The following is a 24095-nucleotide window of genomic DNA, read 5'->3' as shown; positions in this document are numbered from 1 at the left end:
GAAAACACTTTTAGGCAAGAGGATGGGAAGATAAGAGTAGCCTAACAACATTAACTTGACGAAACAAGATCACAGTGAAAAAAATCCTAGCATCTGATTCATTGTGCAAGATGCCATAGGCTAAGGCCCAGCCTGCAGGCTAGCTCAGGTCAAAGGGTAGGCTACCTATATTATGCCTTTCATCAACAATCATGGTAATCAGATAGAATTACACTAAAATAAACATGTGGTCGAGTATCAACTATGAAGCGCTGCCAATGTTGGTGATTTGATTTTGATCAGTACTGGTCTATGATCTTGAATTAATTATAAACTACATGGACTACAAAGACGCATTTGTGTGACGTTTAATATAGGCCACTTTGCTGTGTCGCTTCTAACACGTCATTGGCAGAGGGAGAGAAGGTTCAATAGCTTGTTAGTTGAGGAGAAACAGTGAACTGAGTTCTCGTGGTTGACAGAGGTTATTGTGGGGTGAAAGTGGGCAACGTTGAAAATTTTAACAACGGGAGTAGATTAGATTGTGTGTACGAACTAAGATCAAACTCTGATATTTAGTGTCATATCGCACAAAGGATTTCACTGCAGTGAGTGTTGCACTGTACAGGGACGCAAAAATGTCGTCTCCAAGTCCGGGCAAGAGGCGAATGGATACCGACGTGGTGAAACTGTATCCTTTTTCTAAAGATTAAGAGAAGCTAATTTTTTGTTCCGAAATTACAATGACAGTTATCAAGAAGTAATTGCATATATATTATTATTCTATGTATGCTGTCCATTTCTTTGTGTAACGTTACTCTTATGTCAATTTACAAATACTTTTTATTTGTGTTTGTTATGGGAGAACAAAAGTACAAAACATATTTTGACGGCCACCAAACGTTCGAATAAGTATTGTGTTGTCTTGTAGTAAGCCTTTGTAGTTTGTCATTTCAGTGACGCAAGGTAACGTTAGATAGCTTAATAGCCGAACGGTCACTTGTCAAATTTGTTATTGCGAAAGAAAGAAAAACAACGTCTAGGGAGCCAACTTCCATTTGCTATCTTGCTACTTAGAAAACGTCAGATAGTCTTAGTTAACTGAGCAAACAAGAACTCGTCGTGGCAGTCGAGCTAGGTAGCTAGCCACAGAGCTGTTGAGGAAAACAACTCGAGTTCATTTGTCGTTAACCGCTAACGTTAGCGTTAGCTAGTTATCTGTAACAGTTTACTATTACTCTCCAGCCTGTTATATTTTAAGCTGCATTAACGTCAACTACAGCTGTTACCTTTATTTGATGCATCCTGGCTATCTTTTGTAAAGTATTCTATTCTAGCCAAGTATAACGTTGACAGTTCGCTAACGTTAGCTAAGTAAACTGGCGTAGTCAACCATATTTATGGAAGCAGTTCACCGAAGGAGTAGGCAACCATAGTTCTTTGATCAGGTTTTAGATGCAAAGCAGTTCAATTATTGGTCGTCAGGTTGAACATAGTGGTTAGATTCATAGATGGCTATCTAACCATCTCTTGTTTTATAACACAAGTACTCGCTTGGGTGATATCACGTAGAGGGGTCTGTATGAACAATCGTTAGTGCAGGCCAACGTTGTTGACAGGCCTGCTGTCTGAAAAGACAAAAAATACAACGCAGTCTCTATATTTAGGCACAAGGGTATGACGTTGGGATGAAAATCACATATAAAGTGCGAGTACAAAAATTCTCATTTGTCCATCGACCTCTCCTTTTGTATGCAACATTTGGTGGGGATTCGGATAGATCTTGTCTGATTGAGCTTGTTATGCAATATTATTAAGCTTTTTACGCATCCGTATCTGCAATCGCATATGATTTATATTTGGGTAGCAATTGATAGGCCTACTAGATATGACAGAAACAAAATAGAGGCAAAAGTAATATAGGGTTCTTGTCGAGACGTGGCCAAATGTAAGCCATAAGGCCTATTACAGTGCCGTTATGCATGAATCCGTACTGCAATTAATTCATCAATAGAGACATGTCGATATTGACATATGTTATGGCGTTCGTTAATTGTGCATGTTTGTAGCTTAGTTACGCTGTGCGCAAAATAGGGGATCACTGAATGTAGAACTGCGCGTCAGAATTCTGCATTCAAATCAGTTTTTTGTCAAATTTGTATGTTTCTGTAATCATTTGCGAATATTTTAAAAATCCAAACTGCCTGGAAAATAATTCGTGTTTGACACAGTGCGACCATAGAGAAGATTAACTGAGCTCTGGTATCTGTTGTACATTGCGTTTCTCAGAATAGCGCCTTTGCAAGGAATCTATCTGTCGAGTTGTATCGTGTGTCCGAGTGCGTTTTACTGTATGCATCAGCGGGATGTAGCCACCGAAGTTTGAGCAAAGGCAGTGTGGACAAACGGGTCTAGTATTGTTTTTGTGCTCATGCAGTAGCAGCTGGGAAAGTGATTGGATGGTGTGTTACCATCCGGAAACGGGTTGGAGGCGGAGTTTTGCAAACAGCTGATCGAGGACAACAAACCATACACTAGTCAGGAGCAGAGGCTGGGAATAGCATGCTCAGTGATCAGACTATAAATTGGGTCCCACCTGGCTAACGTGTCCAGATTATGGGAGTGAGAGACCCCCCCATAAAATCACTCACTCCTGAAACTTTTTGGAAATTATTTCAAGCTACAAATCTGACATTGATTTGTGTCTTACCATTTAACTCCCTTTAACTCCAATACTGGCTAAAAATATTCCCAATTCCAATGTGGCTAATACTATTTCCAATACTATTTCCAAATGATTTTAAAAGGAGTAACCAGTTGTACTGACATGGTCATGGATCCTGTTTTACTGTTCGAACTCTTTAATGCTCTAGAACAGTACACATGCTGTAATGCCACATGTTGCAATGTTGTGTGACCTTAACATTTAAACATATCATTTTACAAGTTGAATGTACTTCAACTTGTATACGTTTTACATTGAACTTAATTTAATTGAATTTGATTGAATTTAAATAGCTGGAAATAAAGTTTAGCCAGGAGAGTCAACGGTTAAAAATGCTGACCACTGGTGGCGGGATGGCAGTTCTGACCCAACAGGTTGAGGCCTTTTTGTATGTGTTTGTGGGGGTGTCTGTTGTTGCTTGCCTATGTGAGAAGTGGGACCAGAAGTGTAAATTCCCCTAGTCCTTCTCCTCATCCTGGAGTTCCGCATGCAAATGAGCAGTGTTTAGGATGACACAGCTTTCACAGTGGAATTCTGGAGTTCAGTTTCATTGGAGCAGCTGGATGGTCTTGCTTATGAGGTTGCACTTCTCTTAGGTTTCTCTCCTCATCAGTGGTTGCTTCACTAAGAAATGGTCTCAGGCCCAATTGGAAGATCTTATCCTAGTTTTGCATATTTGTGTCAAGTCCACAAGGGCTTTTATTGAAACACTTGTAATCTAAAAGAGGGGAAAGAAACAAATAATAATATTTTAAGATATGTGAAGCTTATTTAGATATTGAGCCTCATTAGCTACTTGTATTTAACCTTTTACACCACAGGCTATCTTTACCAGATGTGGTGACAAAAATCCAACTGCAATCCAGAAGCGATTCAGTATTCTTTTGGGCAGGTCAAAACACCGCAAATAGTGGATGTTTGCTAGTGTGTGGAAAACAAACTAAGCTACATGCAGTACCAGCCACAGCAAGGGAAACGGCTGAAAGAAGAGCTAAGAAAGGAAACACCCAAAAAATAAAGCACAAGAACAGTGCAGGGTGAACAACATAGCCCTGCTTGGGAGTTGATGTGATTTCAAGTACTTTGACAATGTTCACTGGATTTAATAGATTTCAGACAAAATACATTTTCTAGTGACTTAAGTAATCTCCTTTGCTAAACTTGTGTTTGCTTTCAGACATTTTAAAAGTTTACATCCTCAACAGGAGAAACGGGGGCATATAGAAGCATATCATAACTCACAATATTTAGTGAAGAGAGATGCTGTAAAATTACAAAATCGATATCAAATAATACAAAATCTGTTATTTAGCAGGTTTCTGCCAAAATAGAGGTGGGCCTCATGTACCAACTAAAGGTGTATATAATGTTGCTGTATTACAGGTGTGTTAGAGTTTTTAATGTATGACCTATTGAGACCTAAGGGGATGTTCTCCTCCTCTGTCTCTGTACTGTGTAATGTCATCTTCGGAGTGACTAGCCTCAGCAGCAAAGGTGTATGTTTTTTTCCCCCTTCTTACTCCGTCATGTTTCTTAACAACGTGGCAACAGCATTGAAAGCAAACATGAAGTTACCATCTTGAGTGGACTGAACGAGTTTGTGGTGAAGTTTTATGGACCACAAGGAAGTAAGAGTTTTGATGCTTATGTTCGTGTTTACACATTACCAAGTTACACCATTTGTTTCCATTCATGTGCACATTGTGCCATTTTCTTTGTTGTGGCCGCAAGGAAAGTCTCAGAGGTCATGTGTTTTGAGCTGACGATTTTTACACTTGTGGAGCAAATGCCCTTTTTTTGTTGAACAGCTGTGAGATAAGCTGTTCTAATTTTAGCATCCATGAAGGGAAATGGCTTTTCATATCCAGTCAGACAGTAGGATGCACATACATATTCACTTTGGTCTTATATAGCTGATTGCACATACATATTCACTTCAGTCTCATATAGCTGATTGCGATCTCTGTGATCTCATTTTGGGCCACATGACCACTATAAAGTAGGACACAGAAAGAATGTTTCTTTGGAGTGTTTTTTTCTGTTGTCAAATTTTTCAGTTGATTAATTCTTTTTCAGCGCCATATGAAGGAGGAGTGTGGAAGGTGCGGGTCGACCTACCAGACAAATACCCGTTCAAATCTCCGTCTATAGGTATGGGTAGGGATGCTATGTGCTGTAATGTCTCGCCACAACTACAATAACAAAAAGATGCTTGCTGCAACAGGAAATCACTCCTGAGTCATCTGTTCAGTTAGTAATGCATAACCGCATGCTCAGTGTAAAATAAATGTGACCAGTATCATGTAAACAATATAACAATAAGACAGATATGTAGTTTTATGTATGGATGTATGTAGTAATGTAAGTGATATGTGTTTCTGCCACACAAATGTCCTATTACAATCTATGTCAACTATCTCTATTCTGACTTGCACTATTACGCTATACACATAACATATTTATGCATTTACACGTACACGCTCTTGCAGACAAAGTGTGTCAGATTTGTACATACATTTGAGGTTTGACATGGGTTTTGTTGTCTTTACAGGTTTTATGAATAAAATATTCCACCCTAACATTGATGAAGCGTAAGTGCAGATAGGAGGCACTGGTTTGCACAGAATTCTAACATTTGCTGCAATCTTCCTGACACCCCCCGGTATTGATACACTTTCTTGTGCACCTTACAGATCAGGCACTGTCTGCCTAGACGTCATCAACCAGACATGGACAGCCCTTTACGGTAAGCAAAGCTGAAGCATACATTCACCAGAAAAGTAGAGGTACACCCAAAATGGATATTTATGTATCTTGTCCAGTTTTGTGTGAAAATGAGGAAAAAAAGGTTTTACAGTGTATCAGTATAACGTTAAAATGACACAAGTTACCACGCCAGTAAGCTTTATGCAGCTGTTGTTGCTGTTTTGCCTTTTTGGTCGTTATTAGTAGATTGGTAGTTTCAGAACTTACTGCTGCTCTGGTATATGTGACCGACTTCCTCCATGTGTGGTCATTTTGATACGTCAGTTGTAGTGGTAAATACTACAGTGATTCTGTTAATTTCATTTCACTATTTGTGTATTTTTAAAACCGGCCATATTTTTCCTTTCAGATCTCACCAACATCTTTGAGTCCTTCTTACCTCAGTTATTAGCGTACCCTAATCCCATTGATCCCTTAAATGGAGACGCAGCTGCCATGTACCTCCATCGGCCAGAGGAATACAAACAGAAAATCAAAGGTAAGCCTCGAAGGCCTGCTTTTTGAGCTGAAACTCGAAGGCCTGCTTTTTGAGCTGAAAACATTTCAATCTTAGTTAAAAAAAAAAAATGCAACTAACTCAATCAACATAATGAGATTGATTTTTCCAGTTCTTACAGAGTGTGAGTTAGAATGTTGATGAGGCATATTACTGTGATTTTTATGTAATGTTGCTTCTGTTTTAAAACATTAAAGTGGAAGAGGTCTGTTTCTTTTAGAGCGGTAGAGGTTAGTCTGTAAAAAGGTTTGCTTGAAGATCGTTATCTGGCCGAGCTGCTCCCGTTAGTTATTGACCTCTTCCCTCAGGGCTTTCTGTGCTGCTCATTCTGTTTCTGTGACTGATCTCAGGCCGGGGTCAGGCTGTTTAAAATGTGAAACTAGATCATTACATTTCTCATAACTTCAGACACAAACATTGTCCACTGTCCCGTTTCCCTCTCCGGTAGAATACATCCAGAAATATGCAACAGAAGAGGCTCTTAAGGAGCAAGAGGAAGGCGCTGGGGACTCCTCTTCAGAGAGCAGCATGTCGGATTTCTCCGAGGACGAGGCCCAGGACATGGAGTTGTAGTGTCATCCTGACTCCTTTCCACACAAAGACTATGATGTTTTTCCTAAATATCTGAAGCAGACTTATGATATTCATATTTAAACATGGCAATTTTTTATTACTAAACAGGAATTTTTATGACTATATTATTAGCGTTTGTGTTAAATGGCACCCTTTTGTGAGGGTTTTTCTTTTTTTTAATTTCTTGATCATCTTCCCTTCAAATTTCACAAAGCATCGTCAAGTCCTGTCCCACAACAGTAGTAGCCCAGTCTGACTGCATGAGACGACTCATACCCCAGTCATTATTCGGCACAGAAAATAAATGGGGCTGATGTTGATGGTAAACGGTGGCCTCCTACACCGACTGGGAAAAAAAAGGAAAAGAAACTGTTGCTGCATCATAGCAACACTAAAAAGTTCACTTTCACAAATGGCCACTTTTCGTCTGTTTTGAATTGAGCTGTTTATTTTTACAGTATAAGTAGTTCTATATGGACCCGAGTAAGGATTTCACAGGCTTGTGCTCGTTATCTACTACCTTATTTGCCTCTTGCAAATTTTCTCTGCGGATTTTGGATTTCTTGCTTACTCTGAGTTGTTTGTGTGTGTGTGTGTGTGTGTGGGGGGGGGGGCAAAGGGGTGTTGGACACAAACATCAGCAAGACCTTTTTTATATGCACAATGGATATTTTCACCTAATTGTTCGTATTAAGAGCATCTTGTGTACATAGAACATGGCGCCAAACTGAGGAGCGGGGGCTTTTCTGATCTGAGATGGGAACTCTTCGTAGGCATCAACCAAGACACTCTTCAGGTGAACTGTTGCCTGGCCACGAGGCTGCTGCCAAGGCTGTAGACATCTGTAGTGAAATGCAGCGATCCGATCGTTAAGCCTCAGCCCATCTGGTTTTGTGTCTTATGCGTCTTTCATCCTTTGCTCGTGACCACAAGGATTATTGTGTTATACATGGAGATACCCACAATAAAATGCCCTGAGCATTGCTTTTAAAAATAGCCTGCAGATATTTTGGGTAACTGGCTGTATGTATGTATACATCTTGTGTAGGCTAATCAGTATTCAGTTTTTATTTGGGGAGTGGGGAGTGGGAAGGGGGGGGGGGGGGGGGAGGGAGGGGCGTAGAGTGTGTTTCATTTATCTTGTTTTTTTTTCCAGATTGTTGTTTTTAACACATCAATGTGTTGATTCAAAATAGTCCCGCATATCATTCTCCATGTTGCCAGTCTAGACGATGGCTCTGTATCATGACAAATAATTATTATTTCTGCATGTCAGCAGGATTTGCTCTTCTGTTCTGTCACTATACAACACACTGTACAAGCCATGTCCTGTAAAGAAACCCAGTTGTATTCCCTGACCAGAGGAAATGGCAATAAAGAGTGATGTGGGGCAAACAGATGATATGTTTGAAAATGAAGAGGCCTAGTGACTCTAGTTGGAGCAAGAACAGTTAGCTATTTGCTATATTTGAACCCTGACACAAACAAGCCAGCACGTTTCGAAAATCAATTGACTGTTGCCATCTTGTTTGAAGGTATTGTAAGAGACGGCAGACTGATATTTTTTCTTGAAAGTAACACCGCAAGCCAAACTTTTTTTTGAATTTCCATTTCAAAAGCACCTTGATCTGTTAAGTTTTACTGCGCTATGGGAGAGAAGCTATTGCTCAATGGTCTATTGCCTGTTGAGTTACATATTAATGCCTGCTGGAGTTTTCATACAGGGGGAAAAATAATAAGGGGTATCAGTCCCTCTTATGAAGAAACTATAGATGTATACAACAATAGCACAAGGCTAATGAGTTCTCCACTAGATTGTCACTAGGTTTTAAATGCAAGTATATGCTAATGAGCAGGAATACTTTCCATGGTTCTGGCATTTGACATTTCATTGGAGTGACCAGAGCTTACTGGAGTTCTGTAGGCTATTGGCATTTTGATAGATTTTAGTGTTTGAATCAACCAATAAATTCATGTTGAATGAACGGGCACAGAACGTGATATTACGTTATTTATTATTTGACAGAAATTAGGCTGAAATGTGAAATGATATGTTTTGCTAAACACTTCTAAATTGTTGCTGTGGGTCAGCTATATCCCATAATTGAAGGACTCCAGATGCAGCATCATTGAAACATTATTTGGGTAAACCTTCTGTGTTTTCTTCCTTTATCTTCATAATCAGTAGTTCAGAAGCCGTTGTTCTGCTTCCTCTCTCCTTTTCACATTTGCATACTCTTCTGTCACATAGTGGTCATTTTAGCTTTCTTCTCTCTGTTCAAAAACGTTTCAAAGCCCTCATTACAATTTAGGGGAACTAGACAAGCCTGAAGCTGAACAAGGTGTTGCTGATATTATACCGGAAGGTTATTACAGCACCACAATGTCAAAATGTGTCATAAGCCATACAAAAAAAGCCAATTCATTAACTTGTTAAATCAAAGACAACCGGATACTTTGACACTTTTAAGTTAAAAGATTTTCTCAAGAACATGCAAATGGGTGTTCTACATGATTAAAGTTATGACAACCAACTTACACAATAAAATGGCTTCGCTCCCCTCCCCAAGACTGTTGTTCTCAAAAGGGTGGGCCTCATAGTGGTCTGTAACACTTACCTCTATACAAATTTATACATGTATGACAGAAAAAGGTCATTCAGAAGTTAAAACTACCCTGTAAAGGCCTCTGAAGTTTCAATGTCACAATTAGGACTGTAACTTACTATTAATCAGATATTATTATTAATAGTATCTTAATAATAAATGAATACTGTTAAATTTGTTCAATTCCTGAATTATCTGTTTGGACTATTAGGTGGTATCAAACGTTAGCCAGTGTGCTCCAGAGCCCAAGCCATATGGTGCCTTGTTTTGTCCTTACACCAAACACATTCAGTTTATTGTCATAGAACTGTAAGTCAGCTAGAAAAAAAACAAATTTAGCAAGATGGAATCAGAGAAGAAAAAAAAACCCTACTGAAACCGATTGATTGATAACCAAAACAGGCGGTTAAAACAAGACTTATTAGAACAGGCGGTTAATTTAACCTCTTAAGTTATTAATTATTTGTTGCAGCCCACTGAAGCCAACATGGCCCAATTTGCATTAGTTAAATTAGTTTTTTTTTTGTGGGATGTTGGCTACACTCACCACAGTTGGATATACAAGATAGTTAAACGAGAACAGAACTGAGATGGAACGGCAAGATGGGCACCATGTGGTCCGATACCCTTAAAACTAATTTTAAAAGCGTGCAAATCTCAAATGTTCCAAAATGACAAGACATATCAAAGTAGAAAAACTCTTATACTATACCCATAAAAATGCTTACAATAAAATACGGAATTAAAAACAAAATTTGATTGCGTATACAATAACTCCCAAAGCATTCGTAGCTAAAACTGGTAAAAGAAATATCTGTGGGCTGGTGGAGCATGTTGTTGTGTGGGCACAGCTCTGGGTTCTGCTAGCTGTTTGTCTGTTTACACTATTCAGCTTTTCACCAAGCTCACAACATTGTGAGTCATAAAGACACAATTACATGTTAGCTCATCCACCATCAAAGGGTTCCCATCTATGCTAAATATTTATGTTAAATAAATAAATACATAGAATGGTAATTTTATCATTATTCAAATCATTATTAATTACATTAATTGTAATGGATTTAACCATAAGCAAGAATTGGCCCGACTAATGAAATGTTCTGTTTATATGGCTTTGATTGCAATGATAAATCAACTAATGAAAATACAGAAACAGTTGATGAAAATTCACCTTTCGGCGTGGCTGTAACAGCCTTCATGCACAGCAGCCATTGTGTTTCAGGGCATGTCCGGTCATGAGTAAATATTTTGTGGCAAAGCCTATCCAGGTCTAGTCACGATCAGGTCAATGCCAGGACTAGACCTCATGACGGGCTGCATTTCTTTGTCTTACATGGATGATCACATATCCGGGCCTGTTGTCTCTCCTCTTTTAAGGCAGAAATTATTAACTCCATCCACAGTATTAACAACTGAAGGTAGGAGGACCTTAAGCAGGTGCCCATCTTGCTCATGCAATCTGTGATCAGCAGTACAGCCAAGACAGTGGACTTCACTGAATCAGACTGTCGCAGTGACCACCTGGCTGTTGTAGTCGGTGGACTCCATCTTAAGGATATAGGGGATGATGCTGTCGATCTGGACATTGCCAATGAGACCAGCGAAGAAGAGCTCCTCTGTGATGGCCGCACTCATCAGTCGAAGCGCCGGGAGACGCAGGAGCAGCTTGGACAGCCTGAAAGAGGGAGAGAAGAACAGCTCAGTGAGACGCCTGAAAACAGAGAAAGAAAAGAGGCTCTGCTGACAGACTTCAATGTGTTGGCAATCTGTGCAGGAAGGTGTCAGTTGGACTTGTCAAGTATGGCAGGCGCTCATTCAAATGTAAAGCCCTCCAGTCTGCAGTGCTCTCCTCAGTCAACTGCTATAAGATAGCTGCTGACATAAGTGGAATTCTTTTCAACTGCGGCACGCTAGACAGTTGACAGATACGCCCAGACAAACACGAGATGCTTGTTTGTTTTGTGTTATTTGCTAAATCTTTTGCAAAAAACATGTTGTGCCATGTATGTAAACAATTCCAAACATTATTACAGTTTATGACGTAACTACACTTACATAATGTATATATGAAGGGTATCACAAATACTGTACATTGCCATATAAAACTTATATCAGACAATGTATCAAGGCTGAAGCCTGTGTCTTTCTTTTCTCCTGGCATTTCTGAGAGTGGGTGAGTGTCCAACCTGTATGCGTCCTCAGGATAGGTCCTGACCACATAGTCCTGCAGCTCCATGATGGCCTTGTCTTGGAAGCGCTCGATCTGCAGGGTGTTGTCAATGCCTGGGTGATCTGTCAATCACAAATGGATTTACAATCACAAGCGTCACAAGCACAGGTCTATTACCTCCGATATGGAGGCTACAGCTCTGCAGCCCAGGCCAGACTTACTCATTAGGATGCCAAATTACGCAACACAGAGGTAATTATACTCAATCTATTTATGACCATCCCTCCCACAACCATCACACACACGCTCTCATGTGTCTGACCTCACCAGGGCTCCCACAACCATCACACACACGCTCTCATGTGTCTGGCCTCACCAGGGCTGAAGAGGACGGCAGCTTTGAGGTAGGCGTACTCATACGCATCTGGGGAGAGCTTGGCCATGCTGTTGCAGAACTCCTGCATCCTCCAGATGTGCTCCATCACCAGCTTGATCCTCTCGGCAGAGACCTTCTCTGCAAGGCCATAACCAAACATCAGTCATTCTCTGTAGACTTCAGAAGACCTCTGTAGAGTAGACCTCCAAAAAGCTGAAATAAGTGCTGGCAAGTCGTGCATCTCCCAGTATATGTAGGGTTAGGTTATGTAGGCATGCATCTCCCAGTATATGTAGGATTAGGTTATGTAGGCATGCATCTCCCAGTATATGTAGGGTTAGGTTATGTAGGCAAATACATACAGCCCTCTCTACATACAGCCCTCTCTACATGCAGCCCTCTCTACATACAGCCCTCTCTACATATCTTGTTTTGGCACTTTATCTTAGTTTAACAAAGTAAACAGTGATCTTGTTTTGGCACTTTATCTTAGTTTAACAAAGTAAACAGTGAAAAAAAGCCATACTTGAAGGGAGACAGATTTATTCTGAGAAGAAAAAAACTCATTTCATGAAGTTAGAAAGTACAAAGCAGGGGATTTGGGGGCTTTCCTCTTTACAGAATATCTCTGCATCGCTCAGATTGCTAGGTCCACTCTTTTGCATACACCTCTTAGGCTGGTCTGGGAACCATGACAGAAACTTGATTTTGTGTTCAGTAAACCATTTTTGTGTTGATCTGTACATATGCTTTGCATCACTGACCTTCTGGGTGATCCAGTCATGACCCACTTTTGGTATCTTGGCAGAGGCATCCAGATTTTGATTTAAAATGCCCGAGTATTTCATGGAGTTCATGATCATGAACCCTAAGGAGGATCCCTGAGCTTCTGGATTAAAAAGCCCCTGAACACCCAAGACCCACACCATCCTTAGGCATGGGGTTTGAAGTCTGTCAGATCTTTTTATCTGACCCTAGAATATGATTCCAGGCCAAGTCCCAGTAGCATTAGCAACCCCTGCAATTTGCATGACACGAAAGGATATTTCCTGGCATGTCTTTTCAATAATCTGTTAGCATGGAGGTCACTTGTGATGTTTTTCTAGGTTTGGTGACCCCAAGATGCTATATTTATCTGTATGTTATCCATCTTTATTACACGGCTCTTCACAAGGCAAGTAGAACGCTCCATTGACTTGAATGGGATTTCCCAAAGTTCTAGCAGTCATTATTTCTTGGGAAAGGACCTCTGAAAAAAATAATGACCGCTGTCAATGGCAACGGAGTTTGTGCTTCAAATTCAGGTCTTTCATATCACTACGCAAGGACTGGAACTTCATTCAAAAGTGAAAGCAGATGGTTGATCAGCTGTGTTCTAAAGAATGTTTGATTCAAGTTCAGCGTGTGTTGTTGCGAACTATTTGTTTCTCAGCAAATGCTACAATGAACGGTAACTAACAAATAGGCTAGGCTATGTAGGCTAAAGTCATATCGTGGGGAGTTTATTATTTCGTTTTGGCAAGTAGCCGTGTAATAAGCGGGATAATGTATAGAACGCCGGTCATTATTGGGAAAATAAGTCCCTTCAGGGCTCCACTGCGCGTCGGGGTCCGGTTCGCCCTATCGGGACTTATTTTCCCAATAATGACCGGCGTTCTATACATTATCCCTTACGTATCTCTCCCAACAGTGATCCTTCTGGACTGTTTTGCCTTTTACTTCACTCCCCACTGTGTGCAGGGCAAGGTACACATGTTGATCAGATCTTGAGACATTCGATTGGAACTTTTTAATTATAATGTGCATATTTCCAAGTATCTGTATTTTATACCCATTTCTTGACTTCTTGACCATGTATTTTTGTTAAAAATATGTAGATCTTTTTTGAGGACCTTTTTTCATCTCAGAATAAATGTGCTTCCCTTCAAGGTCGGGTTTTTTTCTCATTGCCATTTTGAAACTAAGAAAAATAGATCATTTTTAAATACCTCTGTTTACTCATCTGATGGACTGGGGGTGCTGTACTTTCATTGTACAGTACATACCTACACATGTGGTACATGTATAGACTGCTATTTTCCAGACGTTATTCTTATCTGGTCAGTGGCGGAGTAATATAATACAGTAGTACTGACCTTCCAGTAGACTGGTCTGTGGTGGAGTAATACAGTAGTACTGACCTTCCTGTAGACTGGTCTGTGGTGGAGTAATATAATAGTACTGACCTTCCTGTAGACTGGTCTGAAGATGGTTGATGATGGCTGCCAGGATAGTGGCTACGTTCATCACACTGGAACACTGAGCCAGGCCGAGAGCAAACAGCTCGTTCCAACAAGCCTTCATCAAATTGATTTCATTCTCTTGCCCACTGCAACACAGAGAGCAAACATAATTCTTCTTCTTTCTTTCGTGATTAATTTTCTTTTTAAAAATTTGCTCTACTGATTGCTGCCATCCTCTTATGAATCTAGCCAGTCAGCAGTGAGGATGCAGATGGAGATACAGCCAGACTCACCCTAAAAGTTGGAACGCAGGTAAGGAGCGCGCCCAGTGCACCGAGAGGAAGAGGAGGCGGGAGGCTGACTCACAGATGTAGTTCACGTTGAGGTATTCAGGCGTTGGCGAAGGCATCATTAGCTAGATACAAAACGAAGGAATGTCAGCTCTTATCTCAAACGGGCAGAATGCACTTTGATTACCCTTGAGTTTGATCCCTGCATATAAAGGAACAAAGCTAAACCTAATCCTCATTATTAATATTTGTGGTCATCTAAGGCAACAGATTTCCAATATTATACAGTTTGATAAAAATCATCTCACGCGAGTACAAAGGTAATGGCATGATGCCAAAATATTGGTGTTGAACTATGTGTACTGAGCGTATTAAAGCTATGGAAAATACATATGAAATCTATAGAACACAAATTAGAGGTCTGCACTCCCGCGGTAGACCCGCGGGTCCCGACGCAAAAGAGTGCGGCGCGGGACAACTTTTGAAAGCTCTTTGCGGGAGCGGGCGGGATGAGAGAGGTGCGTTCGCCGGTGTGGGACAAACCGATGATTCACTGCACTCCCGCAAATTAAATATGTGCGTAAAATTAAATATGGAAATGATTAAAGTAGTGTTCATAACTATAGTTCAGCTGGATGTTCTGTTAGGCAGCATTAAAAAACGGGGTTTAAGCATAACTGACGGATAGCAGGCCTATAGCCTATATTGTCGTTTACGTGGGTTCAATTTGTTCCTGCTGCTCTTTGTCAAAACTCGAAATCGAAAGCATGACAGAGGAAGAGGGCACCAGACTAGGCCTACTTCAGTTGTTAGCCTACATTCAGAACCAAGAAACTGACATCTGGAGTCTCTCATGTGTGTGTGCTCGTTTCGAGACAGAAAGAAAAGCTGAATAGGCTATCCCTCCTGCATGTGGGCTTTAGCGGGCGGGAGTGGGACATCATGTTATAGATGCGGGCGGGAGCGGGACTAAAAATGACACATTAATGCGGGAGCGGGCAGGCGCGGGACAGAATATTGCGGGAGCGGGACTGAAAAATCAGTCCCGTGCAGACCTCTAACTCTAATACAAATCTTTGATCACTGGGAGTATTACAAGTTCAAGAAACACATTTCCATATCTGAGGTGAGTCTTTGCAGATCTGCGTTCACAGATTTGGGGGAGCTGTACTGTAGACGTAGCAACAGCGATCAGCACCTGTAGTCGTAGCAACAGCGATCAGCACCACATACTGTAGCCGTAGCAGCAGCGATTAGCACCACATACTGTAGCCGTAGCAACAGCGATCAGCACCTGTAGTCGTAGCAACAGCGATCAGCACCACACTGTGGCCGTAACAACAGCGATCAGCACCACATACTGTAGCCGTAGCAACAGCGATCAGCACCTGTAGTCGTAGCAACAGCGATCAGCACCACATGCAGGCCCAACACAGCGATCAGCACCACATGCAGGCCCAACACAGCGATCAGCACCACATACTGTAGCCGTAGCAACAGCGATCAGCACCACATACTGTAGCCGTAGCAACAGCGATCAGCACCACATGCAGGCCCGACACAGCGATCAGCACCACATACTGTAGCCGTAGCAACAGCGATCAGCACCACATGCAGTACTGTAGCCGTAGCAACAGTGATCATCACCATACAGGCCTGAGTAGTTCAAGGTCCTTTAATTTCTACTATCCTGTCTCAATAAAGGCAACAATATCCCCAAAGTAAACAAAAAAAAACTGTCCCTTGTTCTCCATCTGTCTCACCTTGAAGGGCACATGGCAGTCTGAGAGCAACGGGCCCTCCAGCTCCAGGATGCTGCCAGACTGGTCTCCCGACACCAGTTGCATGGTGGCCTCCAGGGTCTCCTCAGCAGGGCTGTCTCCGGGGTTCAGAGCCTTTGCCAGGGTGTCCAATGCCCTGCCACAGAGATGCAGCACAGTCAAATACTACTGGATTTGTGTGTATATATACTTTGACTTATTTGGAGACTTGCACTGAGGAGCGTATATTTCCCAAGTGCTCTCGGTGGCCTACAAACTACAGAAGTGATCTTGTGGAAGCAAACGTGTAACCAAATGGTCCCCAGATCAAATCTCCAGCTGATAATCAGAGGTAAAACAACGGCAGACACCGCATAGGACAGGGTTTTTCAACCTTTTTTGAGCCACGGCACGTTTCTTTCATTAATAAAATCCCACGGCACACCACCAACCAAAAATGTAACAAAATTACACACTGTAGCCTAATACAGCTTTGTAGTTTGTTTGTAGTTCAGTTCAGTTCAGAGTCTGCATTTTTTACTTTTCAAGTAGGCTAGCCTATTTATCTACAGCATATGTAGCGCTGGTTTAGGTCTTTTCACCCATAGATATGCCTGCCGCACGGCCTGTGGAGCTCTATTAAGTGACATAGGCTACGTGAATGCGGCCGTCACATTGCTGGGGGCAAACACCTATGGGCAACACTTGCCGACAATCAGAGACACCTGCCTGATTTCCAATCAGAGACACCTGTCTCCCCATTGGCCTCCAATGATTGTTGCCCGCGCCACAAAGTCCTTTTATGCAATTCCTCCACTCAGCGGCCATATTGCGACGCTTTTTGGGCACATATTGGGCATCTATTTTGGGTAGAACTGCTTCACGAATCACGACACACCAACCTCGCTCAAGCTGCGACATCACAACACATGATTGGCACGATGTACTATTCACAACATACCACATGATTGGCATGATGTATTCACATGTCAACTTTTGGAGGCGGAAGGGGCAGAATGTGTAGATGACTGCCATGTTTGCGTTACAAACTAACCCCATACATTCCTATGGGAGATACTAACCCCATACATTTCTATGGGAGATACTAACCCTATACATTCCTATGGGAATTTCTTTGAGTGCTGTGTCTCCTCATCAGAAAGTCTCTGCCCACCATGATGGCAGTGCTATTTATGTAGGCTACATTCTGGAGCCCAATGCTGTATCTAGCTTTCTAAGATCTATTTTTCACATCTACATCTCGTGCGCATCACTTAATTAACAAAGTCATTATTGCTCTACCCAGTGCCACCCACTGACATGAAAGAGTATTTATTTACTTAGCAAGTCACTACATTGCAGGCACAGACGCTCAACAATGGCATAGCCTACTATTTGCAACAACTAAATAATACATGTTTTGGACCGATTAAATAGGGCAATGGACTAGTTACACGAAAGGCTCTCGGTGAGCTTGTATGTTTCCTGTGAAGCCTTGTGTGTTTGAACCTGCTGCTACTCTGAATGTAATTAGTGTCTAGACGTCCTTCTTTATCGTAATGTGCTGATCACTAGGTGCATTACCTAACCGGGTCCATGTAGACACTAATTACATTCAGAATAGGGGCAGGTTCAAACACACCTGGCTCCACTGGAAATAAACGAGCTCACCGAGAGCCTGCAAATAGTCCATTTCCCACGGCACACCTGACCATCTCTCACAGCACACTGGTGTGCTGCAGAGTGGTGGAAAATCACTGGCACAGGACACCACTAGGGGTGTAAATATTAATCGATTCGTATCGATGCATCGATTATGCAGCCGGCGATCGATTCGTCCGCAAGAGTATCGATTAATGTGTTCATTTTGCAGCCTGTTTGTTTGCCTATCTATTTTCAGCATCAGCTCCGACCTTTCTTTTTCTGTCTATGGCTCCAATGTAAGCGCACTACCTACTCCTAAGCTGCGGGTGGGTTTTTTTTTTATATGCAAAGACATGAGGCTGTATAACGAAGGCTTTAGATACCTGCTCCTACATTCCGAACTTTTGTTGATTTATTTGAAACTTCATAGATATCATGTAAAAATATTGAGTATTGAATCGTATCGAATCGTATCGTGGGGAATTCTGAAGTATCGAAAATAATCGAATCATTGGCTTAAGAAATCAATATTGTATCGAATCGTCATGAAGACTCCGATTTACACCCCTAGACACCACGTTAGCTCAACATAGGACTAAAATAAATACACATAACATATTCTCACCATAAGCATCTGGGGGGGAAAGGCTATTTCCCTCACCTTGTTATGTCACTCGCACTTTGCTCTTTATCCATCGGAACCTCAGCTGTGGTGCCATCCTCGTTGCTTTGCCTCTCTGTGGTCAGCGTGTCGGGGCAGCCATCGCTCATCTCCCGGGCCTTGTTCAGGTGGTCCAAGGACGTGACCACATTTGCGAGAGTGCTCAGGTCATCCTGGGAGTGCTCATTCTACAGAGAAACTGAAGTGTGAAGTCCTGAACCCAAAAGTTTTCAGACAAACCTAAAACTTTTTAAATTGATGCATGTAACAGACCACCACAAGAATAGGTGCTAAAAGCAACGTAAGCATTTTCCTGAGCTAATCCATATCTTTCAATGCTTTCCTCATGTGCACTGACACGTGACAGATGCTCACCAGTCCTTTCTTTTGGGTTATAAGAAGAGAGGAATGAGATACCTGGGCTATATTTGAGTATGAGTGCGGTACGATCAAGGGGCAGTCGTGGCCTACTGGTTAGGGCTTCGGGCTTGAACGCCTGAAGTGACCTTGAGCAAGGCACCTAACCCCTCACTGCTCCCCGAGCGCCCCGTAGCAAGGCAGCTCACTGCTCTGGGTTAGTGTGTGCTTCACCTCACTGTGTGTTCACTAATTCACAGATGGGATAAATGCAGAGACCAAATTCCTTGTATACGCAAGTATACTTGGCCGAGAAACCTGATTTACATTTACATCAAACCAGGATTTACAGGGCACCCTTTGAGGCACTAGAAGCATCCTAAAAAGCTGTGCATTTCACTATAATTTACAGTCAAAAGCATTTGTTTTAAATTGAGATTAAGCTCACCATTTCAGGAGATGCTGAGAGCAGGACTGTGTTTTCCACTTTGGGAAAAGGTTGCTGAATGTTTAGTAGCATGCTAGACTCCAGCAAACCTGAGGATCTATTGAAAGAAAAGCCAAATAACAAGCAAATCCTATTAGCATTCCTGCAAGAACACAAAAAAGAATCTGAGGCTGCAGATTCAGTTTGAAAGTATCCCCCATACTTTGCTGCTTTGCTGGTCACAAAGGTGGGCATTGCAGTCAGTGGGCTGCACAGGTTCTTCCGGATGTAGATTTTCTCTGTGGATGCAGCACAGTTGTTGGGCTTTTCTCTGCATACCTCCACTGGCTTCCTCTCACACTGAACAGCTGCATGAGTTCAAATCCACATGAGATTTACATAATAAATAACAATAGCATGATACATAATAAACTAATGTTAAGTTATTTCTGAGTAGAAAGTAGAAAAGTAGAAAATAAGTATATAGTTGCACTACTGTGAGTTTCCAAGACCCAAAAAGTATGCTATAACCCCTATGGGAATTTAAACAAATCCATAGAACTTCCTCAAAGCTCTGACAGACTTAAAGGTGCTCTAAGCGATGCCACACGTTTTTTAGGCTAAAACATTTTGTCACTTACTGCAAACATCACCTAACCAACCGCTATCTGTCTGTGTCCTGAATACACTGTAAAAAAAACGCGATCTCTGTGGACAGTCCAGGCTCCAAAAATGTCAACAAAAACAACCTGGGCAAACCTAGCCCATAAAAACATAACAAACTGTTCCAGCAAATCACAGACGAGATGCGCGTTTAGGAGAGTTTCAATTGCATGGGAGCAGCACGGGAGAGAGGGGGAGGAAGTAGCAAGCTAGCTCTCTGTTTTGTTTAAAAAAAACAACAGATGTCATGTTACCCAGCATCACTTAGAGCACCTTTAACTGGACAACAGCTGCCTTGTTTAGCTCTGCTTTCTGTGCTCCCGGCTCTTTTCACTGATATCAGGGGTTGCTTTATCACATGTGGGACGTACAGGCTCTTTTAACAAGTCCAGAAAGAGGTGATCACAATTTTGCACTTGGCTAAATTAAACTAAAATATATGTCCCCTCTACCTGTGTGTGACTTTAAAGAGGTTCTGCCTTATAGCCACATTCAGAATAACCAACAAATAGCTTTCAATAATAAGTCTACTTAAAAAAATAACTTCTGTTCATACATTCTTGCTTCATGCCAACAGCTATGCAACGCTGCAGTCGACAATATTGACAGCGGTTGCGATGATGCTTGTTGATAACACACTCTCCTGATCCTCTGCATGTGTACATGAGGTTCTTCCGGATGCTCCGCTTGAAGAAGCCTTTGCAGCCCTCACAGCTCACCGCTCCATAGTGTCGCCCTACACAGAGCAGCAGAGTGAGTGTGGGAGTTATGTCTGTGTTTGTGATACGTCATGCAACACATGTTGTGACCTTGAAATCGTTACCTGAGGCTTTGTCTCCACACACCACACAGTACTCAACCAAAGTCTTGACAGGTGACTGCTCAGAACCATCTTCGGTCACAAACTGAGGCGAGGTAGTATTAAAAGTGATTTTTCAAGCATAATTTTCAAGTTACAAAACACACCACTGAAATGCAAACTTTTCTCAACATTTAGACATTTAAAGCTACAATAACTTATTATCATCACAATGTATTGATCTAAAAACTCACAAACAGCTTGATATGAGAGTGCAAGTGGAGTCCTAACCTGTATTTGTTGTCCAGCTAGGTCAGAGGAGGTAAACAATAGCTGATTGCCATCGGGTGTAGCAAGAATGACTTTGCCCTGAGGGGACTCCTGCTTGGTTAGAATCACTTTGCCTGCTGTGCCATAATCTGCATTGGCCAAGATGAACTGCTGTTTCCCAGCAGACAGCTGCTCCAATGCTGTAACAATCTGTAGTTTCTGGCCTGTCTGTTGATCTGTCACAATCTAAAGAGGACAAATCATTGAACCACACACAACAGTGTTAACTTATCTTGAGCAATTGCTTGTCACCAACACTAATTAGTAATTACTCAGATAGGATGTTCAATGATTTAAAAGTTTACACATAATTATGTATTATTTATATTTTGTATGTAGGCCTATATGACCTGAATGCGATGTCCTAGGCCCACTGCTGAACCTTCTCCTGAAACCAGATGAATTTGAGGAGTCTCTCCATCCATGCTGATAACAACATCAAAGCTGTCACTTCACAGGCCCATGATGTACATGAAATTGTTGAGACTGGAAGACAAAGACTTATGTGACACACAGAAATCATATCTGCGGAGTCAACGAGCAGGATGAGCTTTCCTCTGAGAAATTTGGAGGCACAGAACGTGTTGCTCAAAAGAATGGCGCAAGCACTTTACAATCCCATCGTCAATGCTATCAGTATGTGCTTTAGCATCCATTGACATGTTAGGTGTTTTGGAGCTTCACCGAGCATTTTAACCGATTTAATCATGACATTAGGCCTACACAGATATATTGAAAGCGTGATCGAAAACATCGAGTTTATTAACAAAATACTACATCTTCAGTGTCCCAAATAACTAGAGGATAACATTTAACGTTAGTCTGTTCGTCATGCTATTCAGTGTAAAAATAATGGTTTTACAACGTTCCTTTGTTTGCTAGCAGCTAGCCAGCTAGTCAAATACGTAGACGGTGTGGAACTATTAAGTCAGCTAAAATTATGTGGTGAAATATCACGTTTTATGGTAATGTAGCAGAGATACCATATCTGTCAACATTGAATCACGTTTAACACACACAGTCGGAGTTCGTAACAACGGAAGATAAATAGATATTTCTTTTCCTGTAGGTGAAAGGTCAACATTGAAGGGTTAAAGAATGCTGAGGTCGACTGTGCAGCAGCCACGAGACGAACAAACACAAGATGGAATGCAGTGAAGCAGCTAAACATAGCCTCAATGTTGCTAAGTCATTAAATAAATCAGTTATGATAACACACCAGTTGTCTGTATGGTTGTCTGTCATATCATCGAGGAGCTTCGGACCAGACGCTTCCAACTGTTCTTCAGTCGACACTCGATACAATGTCGGCTAGCTTATCTGGCTAATATTAGCGAATTTGCTAACGGTGAAAACAACTTAGCTTGACAGCTGTGTTGACGTGGCTACGTTTCGAGTGAAATGTACATCATGAAATACAATGGGTGCTTCCACTGTAGACAGTTATCGGAATTAACATTACTGCGGCTGTGAAACGATGCAACTTTAACAGTTCTTAGATAACGTTAACATACATCATTTTGAGCAAAGGGCAAAATCTAGGCTAATTACACTGGCTAACTTGCTAACTATAAATGCATGTAGTAATATCAATCCTAATGTTACACTTATTTCAGTCGAGTGTAAAGGACATTTTGATAGCACTCTTGAAATAAGTCAAGATTAATTTTTTGAGATCATGATCGACACTGCTGAATTTAAACTCGTAACGTTACACATGCGCAATAGTTATGCTTGTTGGGAGCATCTTGCTGGCAGCATTTACTAATGTGGCTACGTGAAACGAAATACAATAAAATAAACGTTTCCATGTCTGGTTAAATGCCTTCTTTTTCATTAATAGTTACAGTGACTATAAGGTATTAATCTCAACTGCCCTAGCGCTTTCTTCAGGTAAATACAGGTGCTGGTCATAAAATATCATCAAAAAGTTGATTTAGTAATTCCATTCAAAAAGTAAAACTTGTATATTAGATTCATTCTTTACACACAGACTGATATATTTCAAATGTTCATTTCTTTTAATTTTGATGATTTTAACTGACAGCTAATGACAATCCCAAATTCAGTATCCCAGAAAATTAGATTACTAAAGACCGATACAAAAAAAAGTTTTTTTTAGAAATGTTGGCCAACTGAAAAGTATGAGCATGTACAGCACTCAATACAGGGCTGCTTCAGCTCTTCTGCATTGTTGGGTCTGGCGTATCGCATCTTCCTCTTCACAATACCCCATAGATTTCCTATGGGTTAAGGTCAGGCAAGTAGTGATGGGTAAATGAAGCCTCGAGTGCATTAGGGAAATGTGCCGAAGCTTCGAAACATGGAAGACAAGAAAAACACAGCGACATCTGGTGTTTTGCATAAATTATCGCAGCCACGGACTAGTGAAAAGAATGCCTACAACGTTCAACACAATGCCAAAGCTTCGAAATGTTCTCATTCATTACATTAAAAGTGTTACAAGAAATTTGCATTTCTGTTTGTCTCAATTTAATACAATAAAATACGATTAGGCAACATAATCCCGTCACTCGTTATCACGTGAAGATTGGTGTTTCCGTGGAGGCGTGAAATCATGTGTTATCCCAGTCAATGATCCAATCGGTCTCCCATCCCCTTAACGACCGCAGTAGACACTACTTAGCTTTTGAACCAGGACGAAGTATTATCAGCCTCAACACGCTATGGACGAGAGTGAAAAGGAAACGACCAGGCGCCTAATTAAACCAAACCCTACATGGCCTGACATAGTTTGACGTTTCATGAATCAAACTTTCATTAAAAGGAAAATATTATGACAGCCATTATTGTTAGGCCTACATAGAAATTATTAGCCTGTATTGCTTTTAAATGACATGATTGAAGTTGAGACAAGATTGCAACGCAGACACGTTTTAATGTCATTGTTCTAAATGGCAAAGCTTTAGGCTAGGCCTAGGCTATTTCTTCTTTATTTCTATGTGCATGATATTATGGATTATGGACATTTTCCGGAAAGAAAACAGGGCTACCCACAAATTTCGCCTGACTCAATACAACACAACTCATTCCGACACTAGAGCGGGTGCCATGGTCCGCGCAATGCAAAGCCTTTGAATCAGATTCCGAAGCAGTCACGTGGGTGGGTGTCAAAAACGAAGCTTCAGACATCACATTCACAAACCGAGGCCTCGTTTGTCATCAGTCACGTGATTTTTATGGAAACGACACAAGCCTCGAACCGGGGCTTCATCTGGCACGCCCCT

The 24095-nt window shown here is 41.4% G+C and overlaps 2 protein-coding genes across 4 annotated transcripts; one reads left to right on the top strand and one right to left on the bottom strand.

Annotated features, from left to right (window-relative positions):
* The first annotated feature begins 386 nt into the window (after window positions 1-386).
* On the top strand, window positions 387-7533 carry LOC121723458 (ubiquitin-conjugating enzyme E2 H). The gene is made up of 7 exons (XM_042109139.1): window positions 387-670; window positions 4256-4332; window positions 4781-4855; window positions 5256-5295; window positions 5398-5450; window positions 5820-5948; window positions 6415-7533. The coding sequence occupies exons 1-7, from the start codon at window positions 618-620 to the stop codon at window positions 6537-6539; spliced, it is 552 nt and encodes a 183-aa protein (XP_041965073.1). The 5' UTR covers window positions 387-617; the 3' UTR covers window positions 6540-7533.
* A 1004-nt stretch (window positions 7534-8537) lies between these two features.
* On the bottom strand, window positions 8538-22599 carry LOC121723456 (nuclear receptor subfamily 2 group C member 1-like). 3 transcript variants are annotated; one of them, XM_042109134.1, is made up of 14 exons: window positions 22067-22599; window positions 21198-21333; window positions 20809-21033; window positions 20542-20623; window positions 20275-20454; window positions 19279-19423; window positions 19077-19173; window positions 18272-18459; window positions 15970-16123; window positions 14210-14331; window positions 13920-14062; window positions 11695-11832; window positions 11335-11440; window positions 8538-10823 (listed from the first exon to the last, which is right to left on the bottom strand). In XM_042109134.1, exons 2-14 carry the CDS (start codon window positions 21270-21272, stop codon window positions 10649-10651), a joined length of 1830 nt encoding a protein of 609 aa, XP_041965068.1. In that variant the 5' UTR covers window positions 21273-21333; window positions 22067-22599; the 3' UTR covers window positions 8538-10648. The 3 variants fall into 3 exon arrangements, with proteins under 3 accessions (XP_041965068.1, XP_041965069.1, XP_041965067.1); XM_042109135.1 differs by lacking the exon at window positions 22067-22599 and adding an exon at window positions 21831-21849; XM_042109133.1 differs by lacking the exon at window positions 22067-22599 and having other exon boundaries at window positions 21198-21995.
* Window positions 22600-24095: the final 1496 nt, after the last annotated feature.

The sequence above is a fragment of the Alosa sapidissima genome, chromosome 11 (genome assembly GCF_018492685.1).
Source record: "Alosa sapidissima isolate fAloSap1 chromosome 11, fAloSap1.pri, whole genome shotgun sequence".
NCBI lineage: Eukaryota > Metazoa > Chordata > Actinopteri > Clupeiformes > Clupeidae > Alosa > Alosa sapidissima.
Note: the sequence above shows the minus strand (reverse complement) of the source record. Positions and strands in the feature narration are given on the sequence as shown.

What these genes read in the sequence shown, in the direction of transcription:
- LOC121723458 (XM_042109139.1), top strand. Translation starts at nt 618, where the DNA reads ATGTCGTCTCCAAGTCCGGGCAAGAGGCGAATGGATACCGACGTGGTG. An exon ending in GTTTTATGGACCACAAGGAA is followed by an intron (nt 4,333 to 4,780) that starts GTAAGAGTTTTG and finishes ATTCTTTTTCAG; the next exon opens with CGCCATATGAAGGAGGAGTG. An exon ending in CACCCTAACATTGATGAAGC is followed by an intron (nt 5,296 to 5,397) that starts GTAAGTGCAGAT and finishes TGCACCTTACAG; the next exon opens with ATCAGGCACTGTCTGCCTAG.
- LOC121723456 (XM_042109134.1), bottom strand. Translation starts at nt 21,272, where the DNA reads ATGGATGGAGAGACTCCTCAAATTCATCTGGTTTCAGGAGAAGGTTCA. An exon ending in GCCTAGGACATCGCATTCAG is followed by an intron (nt 21,034 to 21,197) that starts GTCATATAGGCC and finishes TGTCCTCTTTAG; the next exon opens with ATTGTGACAGATCAACAGAC. An exon ending in TCAGACCAGTCTACAGGAAG is followed by an intron (nt 11,833 to 13,919) that starts GTCAGTACTATT and finishes ATGGCCTTGCAG; the next exon opens with AGAAGGTCTCTGCCGAGAGG.